Here is a 24,485-nt window from a genome sequence, read left to right on the forward strand (position 1 = left end):
GCCCCAGCAATCCAGACAGATTTTTACCCAGTGAATAGTCTACCTGTTCATGCCATGGGAAGCCAGTTTCTCCAGGAGAATGCTGTGGGAGACAGTGACAAAGACTTTACTAAGATCCAAGTAGACAACACCCACAGTCTTTCCCTCATCCACTGAGTTGGCCACCTGGCCATAGAAGGAGAATACAGACAAGAATGCTGCATTCTGTATTTTGCAGACTGATTTACTTAAAACATGACAAAAACAAGGCAACCAAAGGATTCCAAAACAGACTGCCAACTTGGATGCTTCTCTCTCTAGACTCCAGGAATCTGACCTTTGGCATTTACCGTAATTTTGGTGATTCGCTGTGTTAATAGTGAAGGCTCTAGAGGGGAAGCTGTATGAGGAGTGGCTGAGATCACTTGATCTGTTAAGCCTGGAGGAGATTGAGGGGTGACTTCATTGCAGTCTACAACTTCCTCGTGAGGGGAAGAGGAGGGGCAGGCACTGATCTCTTCTCTGTGGTGACCGGTGACAGAATCTGAGGGAATGGCCTGAAATTGTGTCAAGGGAGGTTTAGGTTGGGTATTAGAAAAAGGTTCTTCACCCAGAGGGTGGCTGGGCACTGGAACAGGCTCCTCAGTGAAGTGGTCACAGCACCAAACCTGAAAGAGTTCAAGAGGTATTTGAACAATGCTGTCATGCACATTGTGCGATTCTTGGGGTAGTCCTGTGCAGGGCCAGGTTCATCCACAAGAATGTTTTTTGTGGGTCCCTTTCAATTCAGGATATTCTATGATTCTATGATTTTCTTCCCTCGTAACCTGGTTACGTATTCATTTGGAAAAAAGCCAGTGCAGGAATGGGTCCTCATAATTAATCCTGTGCCCCTCCCTGTTTCTCCCTTTCCTCCTCTCCAGCACAATCTCCTTGTTTTCCCTCCATGCTGCAGTTTTATAAACATTCTTGTGAGTGCACCATAAAGTGTAGGAATGTGGTGACACATAAATCCACGCATAAATGAATAAATATCCTTGGAAACTTTAAACCTACAGCTAGCTCACCTATCCCAGTGAATTCCTTAAAATAAGCATTCCTTATTTTTTTAGCCTAGAGTGGGGCTGATGAGGAGGAAAGGCGAGTAGGGACCATATTTTGAAGCTGAGGATTCCCTCTAGAAACCACACAGATTTTAACAAAAAGGTCAACATTAAAATATCAATTATACGCTCAGCCTCGTTGTTATACTGCTGTTTGTTCTTTCAGGCACGCATTACATTTGTCCTGCAGCAAGATCTAGAAAATCCTTGTATTTTAGTTAGGAGCTGTAACAAATTCCTTCTGCCTTCTGGGTATCAGGGACAGAGGGTGATTAACACATGCATATAATTAGGATCACACTTAATTTGCCTGCCAGAAGACACAAGCTGACCAGATGTGGATAAGTACAGCTGAAATATATTGCTCGCAATTTATTATTGTCATACACAATTCTGGGAATGCTGAAACCTTGTGCTGGAGTGTCTTCAATCTTTAGACAGTTTTCTTACAACAATGGACCAAGAGTCTGATGTGCAGACAATGTGACCACTGGGAAAGAAACAAGCAGAAATGGAATGTAAACACCGAGGAAAACCCCATGTCTTGCAGGGTTGGTGTTCAGAGTCCAGAGATGAGGAATGATGACCAGAGAATGAGTTAAAAGTGGAAAAACTGGTATAAACAAATAAAGAATGCTGACAGTGAATGAGAACCAGATTTGGAGAAGTTGTGTGTGTGTTGTATGCTAGATTAGCTCAGTGCAAGTCCTGCTTACATGACAGTTGGCTCAGTCTTTGAGTAACCTTGGCAGTCTCTGAGGATTAGTGTCTCACAAACACAAAATGTGCTTCTATGGTTTTTAAAAAATATTTTTACTTAGAAATGCAACCCCTTTCAGCATCATGTTTTTCTTTCCCACCTACTTGTCCTCCAGGACACATATTTATTATAACTTTCACAAATAAGTTTCTCCTTTCAGCCCACATCTCCTCTGCTGTGTGTTCCTCCAACACACGTACATGCAGCCCAGGGCTGTGATGCAATGCTTATATAACAGTACTCCCCCTTCATCTGAAAGAGGTACAGACATTATAGGAAATTTCATACGGGCATCACTGAAGTCAGGGTAATTAACATTCAGTATAGATTACCTTCACTGAGAGCAAAATGCCATCTTTTCATTAGGGGAAAAAATGTTGGTGCTATAAATCATTGACACTGTGGTTGGTGATAACGTTGCAGTCCAGCACAAGCATTAGGTGAGCTATTGTGCACTTCCCACCTCACTCTTGGGCTTGACCTTCCTAATCTATGAGAGGTCACACACTGCTGATGTTGTGATGCAGGACCCCCAGGGAGTTTTGCCTCATGGCTGCAGTGCAATGTCAAACACACTGATGGTGGATGGCTTCCTGAGCTCCACTCCCTCCTGTGCAATGCAAGCCCACAGCGCTGGCACTGAGCACAGAGCTTTCCGCTCTCCTTCACATGAGAACTGTCCTGTGTAGCAGAATGGAAAATATGAAGCCACATATGGGGAAAACCCAGATCACTCAAACTGTGGCAAACAACCTGAGAAAGGAACACACCTTTGAACCTATGTCTTCCTACAGACATGGAGTTTGGTGTCTGCAAGTACTTTTTGCTGATGCCCCAGTCCAGCAACTCACATCCTTGAAGGACCTTGCTAAAATGGGACTGAAATGGAAACTTCCTGATCCAAAACTCCTTGACTGAGGGATATGTTCACTTTAATGAGTTCTGAGTGGCCCATTAAATCCAAATCAAGTGTGGAAAACTTAAGTAGAGCATTTCGCTTCATTGGTCTGGATCTAAATACTGCAACATTTCATACCTGAGCATTACCCCAAATATATCCAGTGTAGCTGCTTGAAGGCTGTGAGAAGTTGACTACTCAGATGCTTGGGCAACTTAATATTCCCCTGTTTAATTGCTCTGTTCAATAATTTTGTAGCTACTTTTTGTGACAACAAAAGGAACTTTTGCAAGAACAACCATAGCCACAATCTACATACTAAACTGTGGAGTTTTGAGCTACACCCTGAAAAGTTAAAGCAGCCCTATTCTGCACTACCATTGAGCACTGTACAAACAATAGCAGAGCAACAAAGACAAGTGTTATTACAGTTTCCCATTAAATCCCGCTGCTGTTTAGAGAAGGAAGTGCTGTTTCCAGTGCTCATTCTCCTTTATAAAAGGTTAGCAGCTTTGTGTAGCTTTACGAGCTGGTATGTTTTCCAAGTGGTGACTAAGTGGGTTATCTCGATGTGGGAAGTGATTCAACAGTGATGGAAATAGATTAAAGCTATGGATTAAACAAAGGTATGATGGGTTTTATAGGACTTGAAACTGCAAGTTCATCTTGTAGAAACCATGAACAGCCAAAACATTAAGGACTAAGAGCATTAATTCACTAAGAAAACTGAGACTTTAGTCTTAATGATGCTTTCCCTATACATCTGCTGAATGAAGAATCTACAGGCAGTAACTGAAAAAGGTGACGGTAGATTTTTAGACACACACTGATTCATCTGTATTTCTCTGTCAAATACTAAGCCCTTCACAAAACAAGGTTCAGTCTGTTGACGCTTTTCAGTCACGTAGATTAAGTTCTTCATGGTTTTTACTTGCTGCAAAAAATACAACACTTGCATATCTAGGGTGGACATAAATTTCTGGGGTTTTTTGGCTTAGCATATTCCACTTCATGTTTACATTGCTTTGATAACATATGCTATTTTCTTCTATTGACAGACATACTGAGAATTACAGTTTAGATATATGATACACATATAAAAGGCAGTACTGATTTAATTTAGAACTGACAGCAACCCTTTTTCTCTGTTTGCAAGTATCCGCGTGGGATTCATTCATGAAGCCATTTGTTGACGATTTCTTTTTTTACCAGAATGCACCTCTCAGCTTTGTTTTCTTTGCAGGAAAGTCTCTTGGACACGGAGCTTTTGGAAAGGTGGTACAAGCATCTGCTTTTGGAATTCGGAAATCACCAACATGCAGAATAGTTGCCGTGAAAATGCTAAAAGGTATCTTGCTGTAATGCTGCATTGAAAAAAAATGATACAGTGTTTAATTTTTTATATGATTCTGTTGAAAGCAAGAGCCTATCACAATAATTCTTGGAAGCCTTGAAAATGTGTACAAGTTAAGCTTCAAGTCCACCACAATTAAAATGGCAGAACTATGAAATAAAAATTGCATTCACAATAAAAATTTGTACCATTATGCTAGACTGACCCTATACCTATTGCTGTAAAGGAAATCTAGCTGAAGGATAAGGCATCCACCTTGATGTGAAGACACCTACACAGAAGCTTTTATATTTTCCCTGGTCATTAGTTCCAATGAATAATCATCTTACTGTTAAAAACAGATGCCTTATGTCTAATTTGCATCTCTCTGACTTTTGCTTCTCACTCTAACCTTCTCCATCAGATTATATAATGATTTTTTATCATGGAGGCCCTTTTATTAAGCTAAATATATTCAGCAGTTTAAATCTTGGTGGTGTCGTGCAGGTGTGTCCTCTCTGAACCCTTTGCAGGTTCGTCGCATGGTGTTTAGGATGCTGACACCCAGGCTGTGCAATGGATTTGCCAGCACTGTTCATACTCAGCTATTCACTGCCACCTTTCTCATTGGAGCAGAAAGGACAAAAACCCCTCATTGATTTGAAGAGGGCACTTGGGAAATTAGCAAGCAGTATGATATTCAGTCATAGCCTGCAGCAGCTGTGGTTCAACTCCCTAACCCAGAGTCCTAGTGGCATCCTTTCATAAGTATTTAGCTTTCCCTTGTATATATATAGAAAGATCACAGCAGGCTTTTTTGCATTACCCTGGGAGCTTATTGTGCATTACTTGTCTGTCGTAATCCCTCAATCCTTTTTGGTATTGCTCTCTGCCAGGACACATCCCCTATTCTGCCAGTCAGGCTTGGATCCTTGATGCTCTCTGTTGAATCTGTTCAGGTATAGTTTGAATACATCCACCTTAGCCAGTGGCTCCTAGCTTCACAGATGCTACTTATCATTTACCGGAGATCTGTATGTGTCAGTCCCAGCCCTTGGAAGGCCGTGTGCGATACTTTCAGACCTACAGTCTGGCATCTGTACAGCATGTAGGGTGCGCGCTCTTGATTTTGTCCTCAACAAGCTTGTCTGCAATGTAATGTCCAATGCTTTCTCAGGGGGTGGTACATGCTATACAGGATCATTCCCAAGGACAGAATTTGCAACTGAGAGGGTTGCATACGCTTCTCCTCTCTCTTACTCCAGAAGCACAGAAATACTCTGGTAGTCAGTGTCAAAAGAACAACTACCCTTCAGCAAGAATGGCTGGAAAATGTGAGGAAAATAAATCTTTGGTCCCTGTCCAAATCTCCTGCAGCAGTGGGCCAATAGCCATCTCTGTCACTGGTTTCAGTGTTCACTGGTTTCAGCCTGTCACCTGGGTCATCGTCTGACCCTGGGTTAACTGAGCTGTTTTGCAGACATATGTGCTGGCAGAGTGGTCTGCCAGGCTCAACATTTCTTGGTGTCCATCAGCAGGCTTCTTGTGCCAAGTCAGCACCATCAAGGCAGTAGTGGAGGGAAAGTGTCATCACCTATAGAAGCAAATAGTGGGTCACTAGGTAGATGACAAGTTTTGTGTGGGACACCAAGAAAAATTGTTTCCATTCAGATGTTGAACCAAACCCTTTAAGACTTAGCTCCAGAGTTTTTTCCCTAGCACTGTTCTTCTTGCTCTTGGTGTCACTAAACTGAAAAACTCCTTTTGGATCTACACAAAGCAATACGCTTTTTTCCTTGCTTTCTTTACAAAATTAAATTCTGCAGGGAAAAATGTGCTCAGAGGGAATGAAAAGTTGCACTCAACACTACATTGAATGTTTTGGGTTTATTTGAGGGATTTCTCATTTTATTAGTATTATTATTAGTATTGGTCATGACTGGTAGGATGAGATGCAGTCATATCACTTCAAAACCAATTAAAATTTACTTCTCTGTCTATCTCCAGGCTTCCTATATAACAGACAGAACCGGACAATCACTACCACCGGGTAGTTAATCTTTTCCCTATACAGATGGCTAAACTTGATGTCTGCAACAGCCTCTGGAAATACTTTGCTCTTTCCACTGACTCCTTAAGATATTTAGTTCAGGCTAGTATATAAAACTTAGATAGATGAAGTCAAGTCAAATGAAACCTCCTCTAGATAGAGTTAGTAATAATCTTGAAATCCTTTTTTATTTGTTCTTTCAAATTTTTGGGGTGAAACATCAAAACTATTCATGCGATAAAAAATTCTCTCGGTTCTAAATATAACAGAGTCTACTGGGAGAAAGTTGAGTGTCTGACTCTTCTTATTTAGTTGCAACTGAGAGGATGCTGAGCAGGGGGAATAGAGAAGGAAAATCAACTCAAGAAGTACATCCAGTAATGGAGATTATTTCAATGGAAAGTAATGAGAAGTGGTAAAGCTCAGCAGTTCTTTGTCATTTCACATTGACTTTTATTTTGTATTTACAGAAGGAGCCACAGCAAGTGAGTACAAAGCACTGATGACAGAGCTGAAAATCCTAATCCACATTGGCCATCATCTCAACATTGTGAATTTGCTGGGAGCTTGCACAAAAAATGGAGGTAAAAACATCTGCGCTGCTCTGAAAATGGGTTTGGATTACCTCCCAATAACAGTTAGTTGGCCATGTTGTTTTTCATCCAGAGATCAAGTTATTAACTTGTAATATTTAAGCTCATCCTATAGTTGGTGAAACAAAAAGAGGAAGATAAAAAGAGACTTTTAGTCATTTAATGAAGCCCTTAAACTTTTCCTCTATTTAAACTCTCTTTTAGTATTGGCATGTGAAGTGTGAATATAGGACTATGCCACTTGCTGTCCTTTATCTCACTCATTTCACTGCTCAAGCTCAAGTTAAACATGATCTGGAAAGGCTGGGAACAAGAGATATCAGCTGCTGGATCTGAACAACAAATCACAAGGCAGCTGTTGCAAAATTCTCCATGGTATTACACTAGAAAATCAAAAGGCCAGTATGAGCGATTGTTTGTTTTATATATGTCACCTATTTTAGTTCAACAAGTGTGTGTGGGCTGCGAGACTCCAGTTTGAACTGACTGAAGAAGAAACAGAGGGTCTCTCAGGATTTAGATTCATGACCCAGCTTTCAAAAATTAGGCCCTGTCCTAATTTCCAGAAACAGTATTGTTTTGATAACATGTCCAATGTCCTTCAAGCAGCCTTTGACTTCATTAGGACATGTTGCCAGTTATTTTGGACTCAAGTTATAGTTACAGGCATGAAAGACTATCCTTCTCAGAACTGATGCTGCCTTGTGTTGCTTTACGCTGCTCAGAATGCTTTTTTTGTTTTTGACCAGGGCCTCTGATGGTGATTGTTGAATACTGTAAGTACGGGAATTTATCAAACTATCTGAAGAGCAAGAGGAATTTTTTCAGCCCTAACAAGGTGAGGAGGCAGATGCTCCTGGTAGGGTTCATCTTACCTGACATAAGTATTGGTAGCGTAGATGTCAGCTTCTGACCTAGTCTCCTTAGACTCTCTTTTACCATAGGAGAGAAATTACTTTTGGGTGAAGTTCACCTGACCTATATTAATATTTGTTGTGGGATGTGTTGTGCCAAGAAAGGACTCATCTCTCTCTGTTCCTGCCTGTGCATGGAGACTGCTGTGAGTAATGTGGCTGGAGCCATCTACAGTGAGGGGAGGTGAATCCTATCCAAAGTGTACCCATGTCCTCTTGCTCTGCTGCTGCTGAACCCATTCCTGGTGAGCTTGGGATCACTTCAGAGGCTGGTGTCGGCAAAACCAAAGGAAGTGTTTTTGCCCTCTGATTTCAGCACTGCTGGGAGCAAAACCGAGATAATGCCAATTAAATCTCATGTCCCAAGACACTCTAATATTTAGAGATTGACAAGTAATCTTATTATTGTGTAAGGAAAAGGGCTATCAAGAGGAAAAGAGATTAGAGTCTTGTCCCCATATCCCACAGTCCTCTGAATCAAATTTATGGCATGTTTCTTATTACAAACCTAAACCCAAATGTGCCAACTGTATGCTTGTGCACTTCCAGCAGAATCCTCCAAAGGATCCAGGGCTATGAAATGGGATTTAGGAGCCTGGATGCTGAACAGCAGGCCTCAAAACCTCTGCTCATCTGTGCCAAAAGTTCAGCAGCATCTCAGGGTTATTTTTTGCAAGGGCTTTGTGGGAGGGCACAATCAGATGACATCTGCCTCCAAAAGGCTTTTTCTGAGTCTCTATTCCCACGGCTGTCCATGCTGGACTCTGCAATAGACAGAGCAGCCACGTCCTCCTAATGGGGTTGTTGAAGTAGGATGCTCCGCAGGGACTAGGGCTGTGCAGGGTCCATCCTGAGTGGAGTCACTCACCTGGTGAGTAGTGTTCCCAGGCGCAGTGCTCCAGCACCCTTGGGAAGGTTGCCCAGGAAGGAAGGAGGGGGAAGTTTGACTCTGCACCAGCACGTATAGGGAAGAGAGATGGTCACAGGACAAGTCAAAAGGTAAGATGGGCAAGAGTATGGCCAGGCAGCTTGGCTGCTCTACAGGTAGTTGTAAGAAGGCATTTTCCAAACAGTGTTGCATGTGTCCCATTAAACCATCACATCCTTGACCATCAGATGAAAGTATTGGATAAAGGCATTGAAGAGAGGGAGTCACTTCCAGCAGTACCTGTATTTCAAGCACCAAGTGCTCTTGCTCCTCATTGGAAAGGTTTACAGCCCCACACCAAGCACTGTACGTGGACATAGAGGCAGATGCCTTAAGCAGCCTGGGACAAATTGCTGATGTTGAGAGGGCTGGGACCTGCACTGTGGGCACATCCTTCCCAGTTCATCCATTTGTGCTCCTTCTCTGTCTGGTGGAGAGAAATGGGCTCTTCCGGATGATTCATTTCAAGCTGAGATGAGCCACAGCCCAGCAGAAATGTCCATCCATACACCCTGCAAATCCTTACCACATCAGAGATAGCCCACAGCCCTGGTTACCCCAAAATCATGTACTGGTGCTCCCAAGCCGCCATGTTTCTGCCCTCTGGGGATGGCAGCCTTGGTGGAGCACAGCCCTGTCACCAGACCCTGGCTGCCAGTGGCACTAGACACCCCCGCCCATGGGAGACGTGCCCACAGACTCCACAGACCACCACCCTGGCAGAAAGGCGACAGCAGTCTGACTCGGTTCCTTTCCCACCCCCTCCTTCACTCTGATGTAGCACCTCTTCTCCTCTGTTTGTTTGAAGGACTACTCTCTGCAGGGAGAGCCAATGAAAGAGAAAAAGGATATTGAGCCAGTGGAAAGCAAAAAACAAAGGTTGGCCAGTGTCACCAGCAGCGAGAGCTTTGCAAGCTCTGGGTTCCAGGAAGATAAAAGTCTGAGAGATGTGGAGGAGGACGAGGAGGGTAGGTATTAATTCCTTCCTGTCCCTACATGGGTTGTGATATTTTTACAACATACTGTGCATCCCTGAAATTTTTTTCCTCATTTATCACCCTAATAAACATCCGTGGGAGACACTCAGAGGGTCATGTCCAGAGGATAGAAGATTTAAAAAAAGATTATTTCCAGGGTTACTAAATCTGACAGGAAAATGTGTGATTGTTTCTTCTGACTGCTCCTTATCTTTGGGGAAAACACAGCAGTGTCCAAAGCACGGGGTGTAAAGCAAGAACTATTTTTGTTTCCAATTACAGTGGGTTGACCTTCAAATACCACTCTGTGAAAACTGAATTTATGGGAGTAATGGGGTCTGTAAGAAAGGAGGAAAATAACCGTGAGTGATATTTGTAACAAACCCCGCTTTCTACCTCTGCAGATGTTGATGATCTGTACAAGTTGCCCCTCACTATGGAGGACCTCATCTCTTACAGCTTTCAGGTGGCCAGAGGCATGGAGTTCCTCTCCTCCAGGAAGGTGAGTTTTGTGCTGAGGATTTTTCCCTGCAGAAGGATGGGATTCAGAGGGGAAATCATGTCTACATTTTAGTGACACCTTCCTTGGGAAAGCTCCCAAAGGAAGAGCCATTTTCCTCTTGGTGTTATAAATATAATGGTGTGTTTATCCAAGTCTCCATAGTCCATAAACACAGGATCATGACTGAAGGCAGTGGGTCAAGCTCATTCATTTGGGAAAGATCTTTTGGGTGTGGTAGGTTTTTCCTTAATTTCAACATATATTAGATGGGGAGCTCCAAATGATTCAGCGCTTTCCTTGCAAATGTCAAGGGGCTTAAAAATGTATCTCCTTCTGGACTTAAGAATTTATTTTTTTTAAAGAATTACCACTGTTTACAGTAACTTCATGTAAACTACAGTCAACTTCTGTAAAAAAAAAGTAAATTGATCTCAATAATAATAATAATAATTTTTTTAAGGATATGGGAGACAGGAAATTTGTGGGCAAGAATAAGGAAATGCAGCTTGATTGTGAAACTGCTTTATTATAGTGCATTCATCGTGACCTGGCAGCCAGAAACATCCTTTTATCTGAGAACAATGTCGTGAAGATCTGTGATTTTGGCCTCGCAAGAGATATTTATAAGAATCCTGATTATGTGAGAAAAGGAGATGTAAGTCAAGATGCTTTTTATTTGCCCGAGTGTTTATAACATATCATTTCAAACTGTCCACCAAAATGTTCTGTAGACATTCACATTTCCTGAACTTGAGAGCTCAAAAGCAAAGATGAGCTATCCAGATGTGTTGAGGATCTGGAAAGCATTTCTATCCTCAGGCATAAGGCTTAGACATGCTAACTGCTTCACAGCTCTGTCCCATTAATACTTTCCTTTTTAGACGTGTTCCTTGGCTGGCTCAGCATAACCCCCTTACTCAGTAAACTTCTTTCAAGGAAACCAGTCCCTCCAAAAGAAGGTGTGTGCCCCCCGGTGCTCCCAAGAAGCTGCTCAATGGTGCTTCTAGGAGCTGAGCAGGACTTGCTGCCTCTAGCACCTGCTCGGTGGTTGTTTTGCTCCTGCTGGAGAGAGCAGGAAGGAAGCACCTTGCCAGGCCTGACGTGAAGGCTGGGTCAGCAAACTGCACCTGCACCCACTGGTGCCATGGGAATTTGGCATGGGCATGGGAATTTGGTGTGGGAGTGTCACGCAGTTTCTTTCTGGAGGTCTCATCCAGCTGCCAGCTATTCCCACATCCACAAATAGCTTTTGAGATTTACAGCATTGCATATTAGCTGGGAAGTGTTGTTCACATAACTTGGGTACTGCTCAGGAAACCCTAACAGGCTGTGCTGAGCGGACTCCGAGGGTTGCTGATGTACTCCTGCAATTCAGGCTCTGAGAATTTCCCTCAGAATATCTCCAACTCTATCACAGAATGATTATGCTTAAATGCAGGGTTTTCTCCCCTGTCTCTATGACACAGGCAAGAGACCTCTGCTCCTTCGTATCCCAACATCCCTGTAAAGAAAAGGCCTGGTCACAGGTTTCCAGTGTCTGGTGTTTTGTGCCACACGTATTTTAAAAACAGCCTTTTACTCCAACAATTTGTTAAGAAAGTGTCTGAATGAGTGTGGGTTTATCCTGACTACCTGCAAGGAAATCCCACAGGTTCTTGTTGAATGGTAATTATTTACATAACAATATAGAGTTGATTCATCTATGATTATATTCTTTTAGGCTTTGAAAATAATAGTCAGGTTTGTCCCTTTTACTCCAGGCTCGACTTCCTCTCAAGTGGATGGCTCCTGAATCCATATTTGATAAAATCTACAATACAAAAAGTGACGTGTGGTCCTATGGGGTCTTGCTGTGGGAGATATTTTCCTTGGGTATGTTAACTCTGCACATTGGGAGCTGGAGTCAGCAATGGGGACTGAGGCTTGGGGAAAAACATCCATTGTCTTCAATGATCTTTTGACAGGTGTTTAATAAAGAAAGACTTAAATCAGTCGGTGGTGAGGTGTGCAGATAGAGGCAGAGGGAGTATCATGACCCTGTGGACTAGAAGTTTTGGTGCTTGTAAGGCACACTGAAAGCTCACTTGCCACGCTGAAAGACTTAATGGATAGCACAGCTGTCTGAGAACTTTTCCACTTACTTCTGCCATGAGCAAAACCTAAGCTTCCCTCTTTTCTCTGTTGAAACCCTTGATAGAGTTTGCAGGGCAGCACAGCCAGAGCAGTTGCAGTGCTTTGTTTGACTGATGCCACAAACCAGAAAAATAAGGCAATTTTTAAAGCATTTTTTTTGAATGTGGAACTCTATGGGATAACACAGAGCTGTGAGCGTGAGTCTTCAGTTGCCCAGGCCCAAGGCATCACCTCCCATGCCACAAAGAGCATTCAAGACACTGAGTACCATGAGCTGGGTGCTCTCTCAAAGGTTCCTTATTTCTCTTGTGGGAGCAAGGGAGCCAAACACAGAGAGATATTTGCATGTATCCAATTCTGTCACCTCCATTTCCATCCCAAGACCAGGAGGTCCCCCCAGTCCAGGAGGGATCCAGCATGCCACTCACCCAGGCTACTGGATACAGCAGGTGAAAAGCATCTGCACAGATGCCGCAGGATGAACTGGAGCATGCAATCTGAAATTAAAACCCTGTGAAGCTTTTTCCCCCCTTTCTTTCATGTAGAAAAGGCAGGATACAAGATGTACACTGAGGGGGAACAACAATGACCATCAGAATAGAAGAATCTTAATTGAGTTTAACACAGAGGCTGACAAAAGAGGCAAACAGCAGAGGAAACAATACTATACAATTCTCAGGACAATCAATCATTTATTAGTTTAAATACATGTTGTTGGTCAGCCTGCCAACTCTTGTGATTTTACGGTCAGCTTCATAATACCTGCTATTTTTTTCTTAAAGCCCCAGCTCCTTGAACCTGGCAACTCTCTGACATCTTTGTTTTTTCTTTCATTCTCCTTTTTCCTGATTTTTTTTTTGGTCCACAGATAAAAACCCAACAGCACAATCAGGCTGTATCTTAGAAACAGAGAAACTAGAAAAACAATGCAAATGTACTGTGATCCGATTTAAAACAAAGATTTCAATTTTTTTTCAAGGTGATTTTGAGCATTTGGGGTTTGTTAATACTCTGCTTACTAGAATTTGGAGTAGTCCAAACCAATAGAAAGATCAGACTTGGCTTTTCAAGGGATACTGTTCAAGTCAAATTCATGTGTATTTTTTTCATTCAGGGCAGGTAAGCACCGCGAATAGTTATGGGTTTGATCTTGCCCCTCTCCAAGGACTGGGGCTTGGAGCACCACCAGCAGCAGTTCCCTGTCTGTGGCAGCTGGCAGGACCAGACCTTGCAGTGGAGGGGACATCCTCTGATCCCCAGCTCTGCAACCTGGTGCTGCACATCCCAAGTGTTTGAGGGAGATGCATAAGGGTTACAGCTAGGTCACAACTACCCAACTCGAGGCATGTATCTATTCTCCCAATGTTGCCTCCAGGTGCCTCTCCTTACCCTGGAGTCCAAATAGATGAGGATTTCTGCAGCAGACTGAAGGAAGGCACAAGAATGCGAGCTCCGGAGCAAGCGACCGAGGAGATGTAAGATGCCTTTGCTTGCCTTGTGTACCACCCTCCATCCTGGCCTGCCTTGTAGAGTCTCTGTAAAAGCACCCTGACCCAGCCTAAGGAAAAACCTCAATCCTGCATCAGTGTATTCTTGTGTACCCCCCACCTTGGCCCCCTGGTCCTCCTACAGGGTAGGAGAGGGCAGGGAAGGACATGGACCTGAGCCCAGTGCACCACCAGCGCTGTGCTCCAAAGGGAGCTGAGCAAGGAGTAGGAAGGTCATTCATTCCTCACCAGGTTTAATATTTACTGACATGCACACAGATAAGTGGTGGAGGAATGTGACATTATTAACATTATCTTGACTTAGGAAGTGAAAGCAGAAGCTTCCTTGCAATTACTCGGGTAATGAGGGTCCACCCTTTCCTGTACACAGTGTCTGATGGCAGAGGAAGGTGACAGGGACCCGCAGCCTCCCAGCCCATGTCGTCCGAGTCCTTCCACCATGACGTCAGCTGTTGCTCCCCACTCCCCTGCCTTCAGGTGCAGCCTCAAGCTGCTACTGCATGGCCAACACCTTTTTGGAGACCCAGGGGGGTCCAAATGAGATCGTGAGTTTGCAGCCCCTCTGCCCTGGAAGTGGGACAGAGCACCTTGCCCAGGGAGGCACATGCAGCACACTGAATATTCACCCCATGAAACAACTCATTGAGAAACATGAACATATCCCAGGTGTTTTACCTCTGGAGGCAAAACCAAATACATGTAGGTGTCTTGGTGCCTTTCTGAGTGCTATGTCGTGACTCTAAATAGCAACACTTACCAAAAAATAATTCTGGAAGAAGAAAAGGATGCAAGCCAGCCATGCCTATCTGGGATTATTGCCCATCGGCTAATTTTATTATCCTAGTGACCGTAGATAAGAACTTTCTTTTTTCTCTTCCACATATTTTATTGCAGGAAGGAAAGCTCAGCTTGACCAATACAAGGAAGTGACACGTTCATATAAGTCATCTTACGATGCCTTAACCTAAACATTGCCAGCTAATAGATGTTTAATATAAAGATTTAATGCTTAATTAGGAATGAAAAAAAGCAAGTATGACTAGCTGGCTAAATTATTCTTTTGATGTGGTCTTCCAGGGTCTTGCAGGAAGGTTTTATTTCTTTTTTTTTTTGTGGAAAGTTTACTGTTTTACTTTTAGGAAGAGGTCTCCGTGGTGTTAGAGAGAATTTTTGTGAAGTCAGGCAGGTTCAGGAGTTAACTCTATCACTGACAAGCTGTCAGTGACTGCGCTGCCTTAGATCAAATTGAGCTGTAACCCTGCCATGTGCTCACTTTGCTTTTGTACTCACAGTTACCAAATCATGCTGGACTGCTGGCAGAGCAATCCCAACGATAGGCCACGGTTCTCCGAGCTGGTGAAAAAGCTGGGTGACCTGCTGCAAGCAAATGTCCAGCAGGTACTAATGTCAAAACTGCGTGCTGTCACCACGGCAGGGGTGACTGGCCACGTGGTCCCCGGAATAACACTTGCGTTTCTTGTTTGCATTTAGGAAGGCAAAGACTATATACCCCTCAGCACAATATTTACAACTGAAAGTGGGTTTCCCCATACATCTGACCCTTTGTGCAACGAAAATCTTTCTGTTACAAGTTCAAGTTCTGGAAGCACTGAAAACATCAGGTGAGACAAGCAAGACAAAGACTGAGTTTTTTTGTTGGGGGTGGTAGCTTGTTGCATAGCCTGGATCTGGATGGGAGAAAACATTCAGATGTGTCCCATCAGCCACTGAGCCACCCACTGGGCTGGGACAGCTCTTTGCAGTGTCCCTGCACAGGGGTACCTTCAAGTCACAGGGCTCAGGCACTGCGAGAGGGGCAGCTGTGTGCACTCCACAGCTGGGGAGTGAGGTTTGGGTGGGGTCTGGTTAACGAGTCCCTTTTTTATGACCTGCCTCGGTGACAGCTGGGAACTGCCTAAAGAAACGGAGACATAGCCAGCACTTTCTGCTTACGCACTTCATACTCTCACCAAAAATTCTCCTGCTTTTCTTGTTGAACAGATACATAAACACTTTCAAAATAACTCCCCACCAGCGCATAAAGACATTTGAAGAGCTTCCCATCAAGGAAACACTTGTATTTAATGTAAGTGACTCCTGGGCCACATGGTGCACCATGTATTTCTTTTTATTTGTGTGAGAGATTTATACAGGGATAATCAAGACAGGGGGGTTACTGTTTTGCCAGCTCTACTGATATAAGGTGCAAGATTAGCTGTGCTTGCAACAAGATGTTATCCCACTGCTTTACAAATTGGGGTCAGCATTTTCTTGTTGACCATGTCGTAGGCTGTAAACACTCCTCTGATAAAAAGTGGTCAGTTTGAGTAGGTCTGCAAAGTACAGCTGCCAGAGTCCCACCTAAGTCCCACTGGTGTGCAAAAGACGCTTAAAATCCCTTGGATTTGTGTTTTCATCTGAATAGTAGTGCACAAATGAGAATTGTGAGTCACATTTCCATCAGAGGGCCCTGGTAGGAACAAATCCTGTTATCAGATGGACAATATGGGGACATGTCAGCTAATGGGACACACATACAATCCTGGTAGGGGTGGGCATGGGTGAGAGGTTAGGGCAAACTTTTGGTGACCCAGTTGTATGCATTAAGCAATAGGAGGTGGGAAAGGCACAGGTGGTCCTCAAAGGATTGAACTACGGGCTGGCCAGAACCTCACATTGCATGTAGACACTTTTCTTTTTGCACCCAGTATCTGCATTAACAGTATGTGTTTGCTGGACTCCAAAGCAAGGACAGTTTGGAAAGGCACCATTAAATACCTGGGCACTGCAGCACCTCCAGTAGCATGGAGCTGCTGTCTCCTAGACCCCTTTCAGTATCAGCAACAAAAAGGCTGCTGAAAATCAGACCAAAAAGGAATTGAGTCCATTGTCAATTCTATAGTTAACACCTAATATGATTGCATCTTTCTTTATTCTTCAAGGATTACCAAGCAGATAGTGGGATGGTTCTGGCTCCAGAAGAACTGAAACGCTTCACATGGACAGGCAGCAAGCAGAAACGGACACTCTTCGGGTCTGTATTTTATGTTCCCTTCTTCTTATGTTTTAGAGGGCAAAGAAGGATTCAAGGTCCTTGTGCTAAACTGTGCCTCATCAAAGTAGCTAAGGTGTCCCCAGTCCCTGCAAACACTCTTGGTGAGGTGTGTCCCACTTGGTTGAATCAGCAGTTGATCATCTCCCACACCTGACCCTCTATATTCCTTTGAGGAAACAAATAACCCTCAACCCCATTGATGCACATCAGCAATATGATTTATTAGCACTCTATTGATCCACCAAAGCCTCAACTTAATGCCAGGCTGGACAAGTGAGTGTCAGAGAGCACTAAACTAAGGTAAGAGGCAGGTAACTGTAGGAAATATGCTGTTGATAATGGAGGAGGAGGAATGCGCGGCTGTGAAGGATTTGCAGTTGTTTCTGCAAGTCCCCAAGGGCACCCCAGTTGGACAAGGACCTCTGGGCCTGTTTTTGCCCTTCTTTTCCATGACTCAGCTAAGCACAGCCCATTTAACACCCATGGGCTCAGGATGCTAAAGTGGCAACTTTACAATAGATGGATGTGAGGGCCTCACTTCTCTTCCTGCCTTTAAGCACTTGAATATATTGGCCATCTTCCTACACCTAATTCCTGACAGCTGCCCAAGCAGGGAACTAGGGCTGCCCTAAGAAATAAGTTGCACTGACATGAACTCTCTGCAAATAGGAAGTGTTTATTTTCTCAATGCCGGCACTCTATCAGTTCCCAGCCACTGCCAAGCTGGAAGTGTCCTGGTTTCAGCTCAGTGCTCTCACCCTGCCCAGAGACTGGCCAGACCCAATCCATCATTCATCTCATGCTGGCAGGAGGTCAAGGCCATCCTGCCATTCTGGCCATGCCAAACTTGTCAGCGACTTGTAATTGGGCAGGCCGAGAGGTGTAGCATTGTCTCGACAAACAATTGGAGCTGGCTGAAAAATGCAGTCAAGGCAGAGAGGACTCACTTTAAGAAAAATTCCAGTGACTAAGAGGGCGTTGGTTGAAAGCGCAGAAATACGTGTATGGGAGCGTGCACACACACACACACACACAGCTGAAATACATGGCACGAGTAAGTGTGCCGCTGGCAGGAGACTGTACCACACGCAGGAGCACTGCTCATGCATGGTGAAGCCAGGGCAATCAAAGCCACTCCAAAAAAATGCTGGGAAACCCTTCCTCCTTCCTTGACCTTTCAGAAAATAGGCTTGTAAGCAATTGTATGATATTTCAGTTCTGTTGAGGCACACTGTCTTTGGCGGAGGCAGGTACCATAGAGCTTAGAATGTGTGTGGATAGTACAGGGCTCCAAAGGATGCAATGATCCCTAGAAGCAGTTTAACTCATTTTTTCCTCTGTGTAAACATGACATTTCTGAAGGCTGCTGTGAGCCACAGAGACAACGTGGCAACCTTCCCCAATGAAATTTATGAAACGCCTATTTTCTTTGCATGGTACGGAATGCATGGAGTGTGGCCCAAACAGCCCTCCAGAAGTGCTTAAGGGGGCATTTTTAGCTGCTGAAGGAAAAAGGAATGCTTTTGGATAGGAAAAAAACTGAACTCATGAGTGGTTGCTAGAACCTAAAACCTTGGGGAAACAGAGTGGTTGACTTAGGTCACACAAAGTCATCTGGCCTGCAAGCTAAACAAGTGGTACTGTAGTGCTGTGCCAGAAAGTATTTGCATATGTGAATGCAGTCGGTGACCCTTTAGTCTGCACACATTCCTAAAAGTGGTAGCATTCCTAGCTAAGCATCCTTTACTTAGGCTAAATTGGAGCAGTAAATAAACGCCCCTAAACTTTGTACTGAGCAAGGTGGAGCCTGGAGTGGTTTGACACATCTGAACTCATCTAAGTAGATGCAGTCCTGCTTCTTCCCTTGCATCTCAAGCATCCTCCTCTGTGCTCCTGTGTTCTTCTGCTGACATTTCAGCTTGGCTTGTCTTGCAGGGAGCTAGTTCAGGTTGCTAGATTATCAGAACAGCTCCAGAATAGTTCCTGAGTGAGCAGTAGCAGCTCACTGTCAGGGTAGCTGGTGCCAGCACCAGGCTGAGGAAGGGTTTCACCCCCCTTTTGGCAGTAGATTACCTACCATTACATCCCCTTCACTGCAATGCCCCAGAGCACTTGCCCTCACACTGTAAACCTCACACTGCAGTTTAGGACAAAGATGCAGACAAAATGCACTCGCAGCAGCAGGTGGGTCCTGAGGCAAGGCTGAGGGTGCCGCGGGCCTGTGCAGGTTGGCCTGCCTTTTCCTAGGATCCCATGGTTCCCTGTTGTCCAGAGCAGAACAATTGGGCTCAGCATGTTTTTTTCACTGTTCATAGTACCTGAACTGACATTTAAGCCAGCCAGGTGGGGTGATGCTTTCAGACCAGCACAGGGGGGAGGTGTGTCCTGGAGCATTGCATTGGAGGATTCAGACTTTGCAGGGCCACATCTGCCATCGCAGGGCTGAAGAACTGCATAGGGTGGAAGGAGCCAAACCCAGTGCATCCTATCTGTTCCCAGAAGCACACTCGGGGTTTGTTTCAGAGGAAACTAATGAGTTGACTGCAGGAGAGAGCCAGTATGTGCAGCAGCGCTTACTCAGCGTGACCAATCCGAGAGCCAGGCCCAGGGGACAGCCTATCTGACAATGGAGGGGCACCCCACGGACCCCAGCAAGTCCCCTCCTCTTGGGCTTCCACTTCTCCTGCGTAGGAAAAGGCATTAATGCCAAAGCTCACTCTTGGTTTCACTACAGGAAAGAGCATCAGTCCAAATCCTGGTGAGCCCTCAGGCCAAGGTGGTGGCCAGGAGCACGGAGCAGAAATCATTGCAATGTGTCTTGGACTTGCTAATGCCATTGAGATGAAAATGATATTGTGAACAGCATGAAGAGAAATAGATCTTTCCTAATGTAAGCCCTTGGGTAACAAGATCCCAGTAGAAAGGTTTAGGGGCAGAGAAAGAACGGTGTGTACTCCTTTACAGATGGAAAGAATCCCAACTGCAACCCTTCTCTAGCTTTTCAGTACTGGGGAAAAAGCCCAGTCCAAGTAAGCCAAAATCTTTGGGCTGAGGCAAACCCTTAAGCCAATGTAAATTCCTAAGCCAGAAAAACAGCATGAACTGTGAGCTGGAATAAGTGTCTCAAGAGCCACAGTCAGCCTCTAACCTCACTGTGGTCCTGGACATGTCAGGAAAGCAGCAGCAATTTCATCCAACAGACAATCCCAATTAAAGAGCTACTAAACACAGTTTCCAATTACATTCCTAGAATGGAAAGAAGATAGTCTACAGCTAGACAAGCCTTTTCAGACTGTAAACTCAGTCTCAAAATGAAGCCTGACTACAGATGTCAAAACCCTGTGGGCTCCCTTAAAGCTCTTTGAGGGAGTGCATGCCCAGTTACAGCAGTGCACTCAAGGTAAAATGAACAGATGCAGCTCTATTGATATAAAGGTTTATTAATTAAAGTAGAAGCCAAGTCTAGCTCACAAGAAAAGTCTCAGAACACAAAAGCCTGATGATGAATGAAAGGATCAAAGTGTGACAGTTTCAAGACTCATAACTTTGCACGCACACTCCACTTTTGCCAGCCCACTGCTCCCTAAGACTCACAATTACAATGTAAATCACAGAAACGTTTCTCTTTAAACTCATCACAGAAAGTCTATTGAGTCTGTGATTAACCTTGTCATATTTACAGAATTTATTCCAAGGGCACTATAAAACTATGGGATGCATATGCAATCCTTATCATGTGGGTTCCTCCTCATGAACTCCATCCATCTACAAATAAATGGAATGGGGTGGTCTTCTTGGAATTGGACCTTCCAATTTCCTACAGTAGGACAGAAGGCAGAGACCACACTCCTTAAAAAGCACACAGGCTTGTGATTTAAAAATTTGAGAAACTGTGACACCTAAGAGAAACTGCTAGTTCTCCATTTCCTAAAGAGGAATGGACATGCGCTACCAGTTCTGTACTTTTATTTAAAAACCTAACAGTGCAAATTAAAATGAAGAGCAAAACCCTGGGCTCTGAAAGCCTCAACAGATGTTTTGACTGTCTTCTCTGGAATTCAAGACTAGGGCTGCCAACGTTCCTGACCTTATAAACAGACAGGGGTGAATTGTCCATGAACTTCTAAAAATACAGGAGAAGGAATCTAATTTTAGGCATTGTGGTCCAACATGTTTACATTAGGATTTCACATGTAATCAATGATGGAAAAATGCTCTGGCTTGTCCTTTGTCTATGGATAAATCTTTGGTATTGAACTCCAGTGCTATGAAAATTCTCTTTGCCTTAACTTTATTATTGAAAGAGCCCTTTTAAGCACTGCAATCTCTTAATACGGGTGAGAAAGGGCTGTAAAACAAAGTGTCTTTAAGAGTGGCTTGGTTAAGAAGACATGAAACCCTCTTTGTAAAGGGCATCTTATAAAAGGCAGCTTACAGGATAACTGTAAGGTCCTTTGGACAGGAAATCTCTAATTCAAACCAGCAGTTCATGTTAGCTGCCAAAAGAAGCCCAAGAGAGGAGATACCCAGATTTCATGCCCTTCCTCACAAACCCTGGTCTTTTATTTTAGGAATTCATCCCAGCATTAGGCTTTGGGAACATCTACATTAGTAGTTTTCTACTTTTGCCCCAAGGCTTGAGACTTTTCATTACTTCTCTCCTGCTCAAAAAAATCCCAGTTCCGTTTGGAAGAACATTTAGGCATGGGGACCCTATGGGGATGCAGAGCCCAGCAGAAGAGATGCCAGACACTCCCCCCTACTTTGCCCTGCAATGACGTTTCACTCGCCAGCATCTGCCACAGATGAGGCACCAGAGCTTAGGCTGAGCAATCACGTACTCCCTGCAAACACCAAGACTGATACAGTGAACACAAGCACCTTTAACAGTGATGTTCAGTCGCAGCTTCTCTGTTCAAAAGGGGACTCGGAGAACACAGGAGGGCTCCTTCATTTCTCTCTTCCGTACTCTCATTGAGCAAGCCCATCAGCATCAATGCCCTCCTCATCATGTCAGAATAAACAAAGCTGCTTCTTGTGACCTGGCTTTGCTCAAGTCATTAAACCAAATGCCTTTACAGGTTAAGTAAGCTCACAGTGACACTGCTCTCTTACAGCATTAAAGGTGCCAGCAGGAGCAAGGAGTCAGTGCTTTCTGGAATAACCAAGCCAAGAAGCCTCTGCAGTTTCAGCTGTGACCATCTCAGTGACTCCAAGCAAAGATATACCTATGGTAATGCGGTGCTGGAGAAAATGAAAGCCAGCCATTCTCCGCCTCCTGAATATAACTCTGTTGTCCATTATTCTCAAACACCTGTTTAAGTACTTTTCTAGGCCAAGATCTAAATATGCATTTAATCCAAAAAGGTTCTTATGAAAAACTGTCAGTTTAAGAACTTTGACCCAAATTATGTTAATTATTATAAAATTTAGGAGGTTATCATTGGCTTAATCACAGTGATCTACTTTTCTACAGACCACAACAAACGTATTCAAAATACAGCAACATACTATTGCTTAGGCCTCGACTTTCCCAAATGCTCAAAACCAACAGCTGCTAAAAATGCCCCATGCTTCTGCATCCAGGAAAACCTGGATGGCCATTTATTACACAGAAAACTAGTTCACTGTTTGGTTCCTGGCAGCACAATGGCATTTCATGCTCTTGTCTCCAACCCTCTGCTCAGGCCCAGGTGCAGCACTGCTGTCCCAGTCAGGAGAGGCAGCTGGGAGCCCTAGAGAGCCAGGAGCCTGCATCAGGCACTAAGGCATTCATATCCCATTGCTGAGTTATGTGTAGTGCTGGAAAATAAAAGGATTCTTTAACAAGGTAGAAACAAGAAACAGACCACAAGCTACATTTTCAAGGAAAATTACTTTGAGAAACTTGAGGGAAGGCTGATGCTCTGGGGAAGCCAAATTGGCTATTTGGGAATGGGGCATTTAGATGGATCTTACTTCTTCAGATGGCACGTGTGGTAGGGAGCCTTGCGAGGCAAGAATTTAAAATGTGTTGCTAAACACAATGGGCAGAGAAAGCACAAAGGACAGAGAAGAACTAAGACCAGAGCCAGGGCTGCAACAACAGGGAATACATATCAATTCAGTTTGGATAAGCCTGCTGAAATGAAGTAAATATTCTTGAAGTTCTGCACTTTGTTAATATGCCAACACGCACAAACTGGAACCAAACCACAAACTAGATATGTTAAAGCCAAGCTCTGTCCACAAAAACCTTGTGGACCTTCTAACACTGCACTGATTGTATTTTATTTATGGGAATCTGTCTGAAAAGACAGGATGGCTACTAAACTGCATATACTTTAAATTAATTCATTGCTAGAGAGTTTGAAGACATCAGTTAGAAATTACAAGACAATCTCCCTGTAAAGTTAGGGCAGTTTTTCTATGAAGAGTTAAATTTCCATGTTAGTTACCACTATATATGTACAGGAATAAACATGTATCATTTATTTGCAACAGACTTTGGCATAGCATCTCAGAACATGAGTGTTCTTTGCTAAAGCAGCATTAGGATGCACCCGTTCCCTTTCACCTTTGAATGCGGTATTAAAATGAGAGTTGGCCATTTAACACAGTAGCACTGATATCTTCAAATCAATTACTGCCCAATCTCAGCTTCTCATGGTCCACTAAAAATATATATTAACTCAAATGCTACATGTTATATGGTCTTGACCTCTTTGAATTCAGCTTAAGAGCTGTGAATGTAATCCACTAACAAACAAAGGCATATTTACCTTTTGCATATTTACAAATAAAAATTATCTTAGATATGCAAATAAAATAAATATGTACCACTACTTCTAAGCTAAGTATCAATTCCAGATCTTCCTGGCCAAGAGATCATCAGTTTTAAGTATCTATTGCACTGTCTCTTGCTGGCAAAGTATATTTGACCTTGATCAAAACAAAAGTTTAAGAACTGTTTCCTAACTTTAATTGAACAAAACCAGTTACAGAATGATGCATCTCAGAGGAAGCGTTTGCACAATGTAAATATATAATTATGCTTTTTGTGCATAAATATTTAAGAAAACTGGATTACAAAGATTACTTTTATATGAACCTCCTAAGTGTCTTCAGATGTGAATAACTCCTATTTTGTCTTGCATTTTCTGTCTTCATAGAATGTATTTGACTGCTAAATTCATATAATAAAGTTTGCTTTTGAAAGAATTCAGAGTTCTGTCAGTATCAAAGACTGCTGTGGCAGATGACTCAGCGCTGGGCAGCACAAACATCTGGCACAAAATCCATCCAACATGCCAGTTTTGTGAGCCAACAAGAATGTGGAATAACTCAGAAGGCACACTTCTCACACAGCAAAGCAGATACCATGAGAGACACTTGAACTGCTCCCTGTGTGAAGGACATCCCCTAGGTTCAGCATATTTAAGAAGTGCTCACTGCTGCCTAGAGGCAAAAATTCAACTCTGCCTCTGGGAGAGGCGAGGTTTCATGGTTGGGAAAGACTAAGCAGCCCATGAACAAACATTCACTCAACCACCCACCATGTTCCTTCTGCAGCCAGAAGATCCACAGCAGACAAAAGGACACCAAACAGAGCTAAGGTGTCCCCAACAAAGCCTGTTCCAAAACTACTGTGACATCAGGTAGCACCTCAGGCCTGGACAGATGCTTTCTCTTCTTCAGAGAATCTCCACATTCCCACCTCATCCATGTGAAGGAAATGGAGATGAAACTTTATTTGTGAAAGTAGAATATAAT

General features: G+C 43.6%; 1 protein-coding gene across 2 annotated transcripts in view; it reads left to right on the forward strand.

The window, feature by feature from the left end:
- Positions 1-23,933, forward strand: part of FLT1 (fms related receptor tyrosine kinase 1) — a 111,317-nt gene extending 87,384 nt beyond the window's left edge. Inside the window, exons 18-30 of one of the 2 annotated variants that reach the window (XM_027727193.2) lie at positions 3,984-4,088; positions 6,594-6,707; positions 7,466-7,554; positions 9,367-9,526; positions 9,940-10,037; positions 10,570-10,692; positions 11,798-11,909; positions 13,546-13,645; positions 14,971-15,076; positions 15,170-15,300; positions 15,680-15,764; positions 16,621-16,712; positions 21,851-23,933. In XM_027727193.2, coding sequence (XP_027582994.1) covers positions 3,984-4,088; positions 6,594-6,707; positions 7,466-7,554; positions 9,367-9,526; positions 9,940-10,037; positions 10,570-10,692; positions 11,798-11,909; positions 13,546-13,645; positions 14,971-15,076; positions 15,170-15,300; positions 15,680-15,764; positions 16,621-16,712; positions 21,851-22,055 — 1,520 coding nt within the window. In that variant the 3' untranslated portion in view covers positions 22,056-23,933. Of the gene's footprint in view, positions 1-3,983; positions 4,089-6,593; positions 6,708-7,465; positions 7,555-7,660; positions 7,709-9,366; positions 9,527-9,939; positions 10,038-10,569; positions 10,693-11,797; positions 11,910-13,545; positions 13,646-14,970; positions 15,077-15,169; positions 15,301-15,679; positions 15,765-16,620; positions 16,713-21,850 lie in introns of those variants that run through there. The other variant, XM_039386867.1, reaches the window with a different exon arrangement.
- Positions 23,934-24,485: the final 552 nt, after the last annotated feature.

This window comes from Pipra filicauda, unplaced genomic scaffold (assembly GCF_003945595.2).
Source record: "Pipra filicauda isolate LSUMZ 115617 unplaced genomic scaffold, ASM394559v2 scaffold50_size3627746_pilon, whole genome shotgun sequence".
Taxonomy (NCBI): Eukaryota; Metazoa; Chordata; class Aves; order Passeriformes; family Pipridae; genus Pipra; species Pipra filicauda.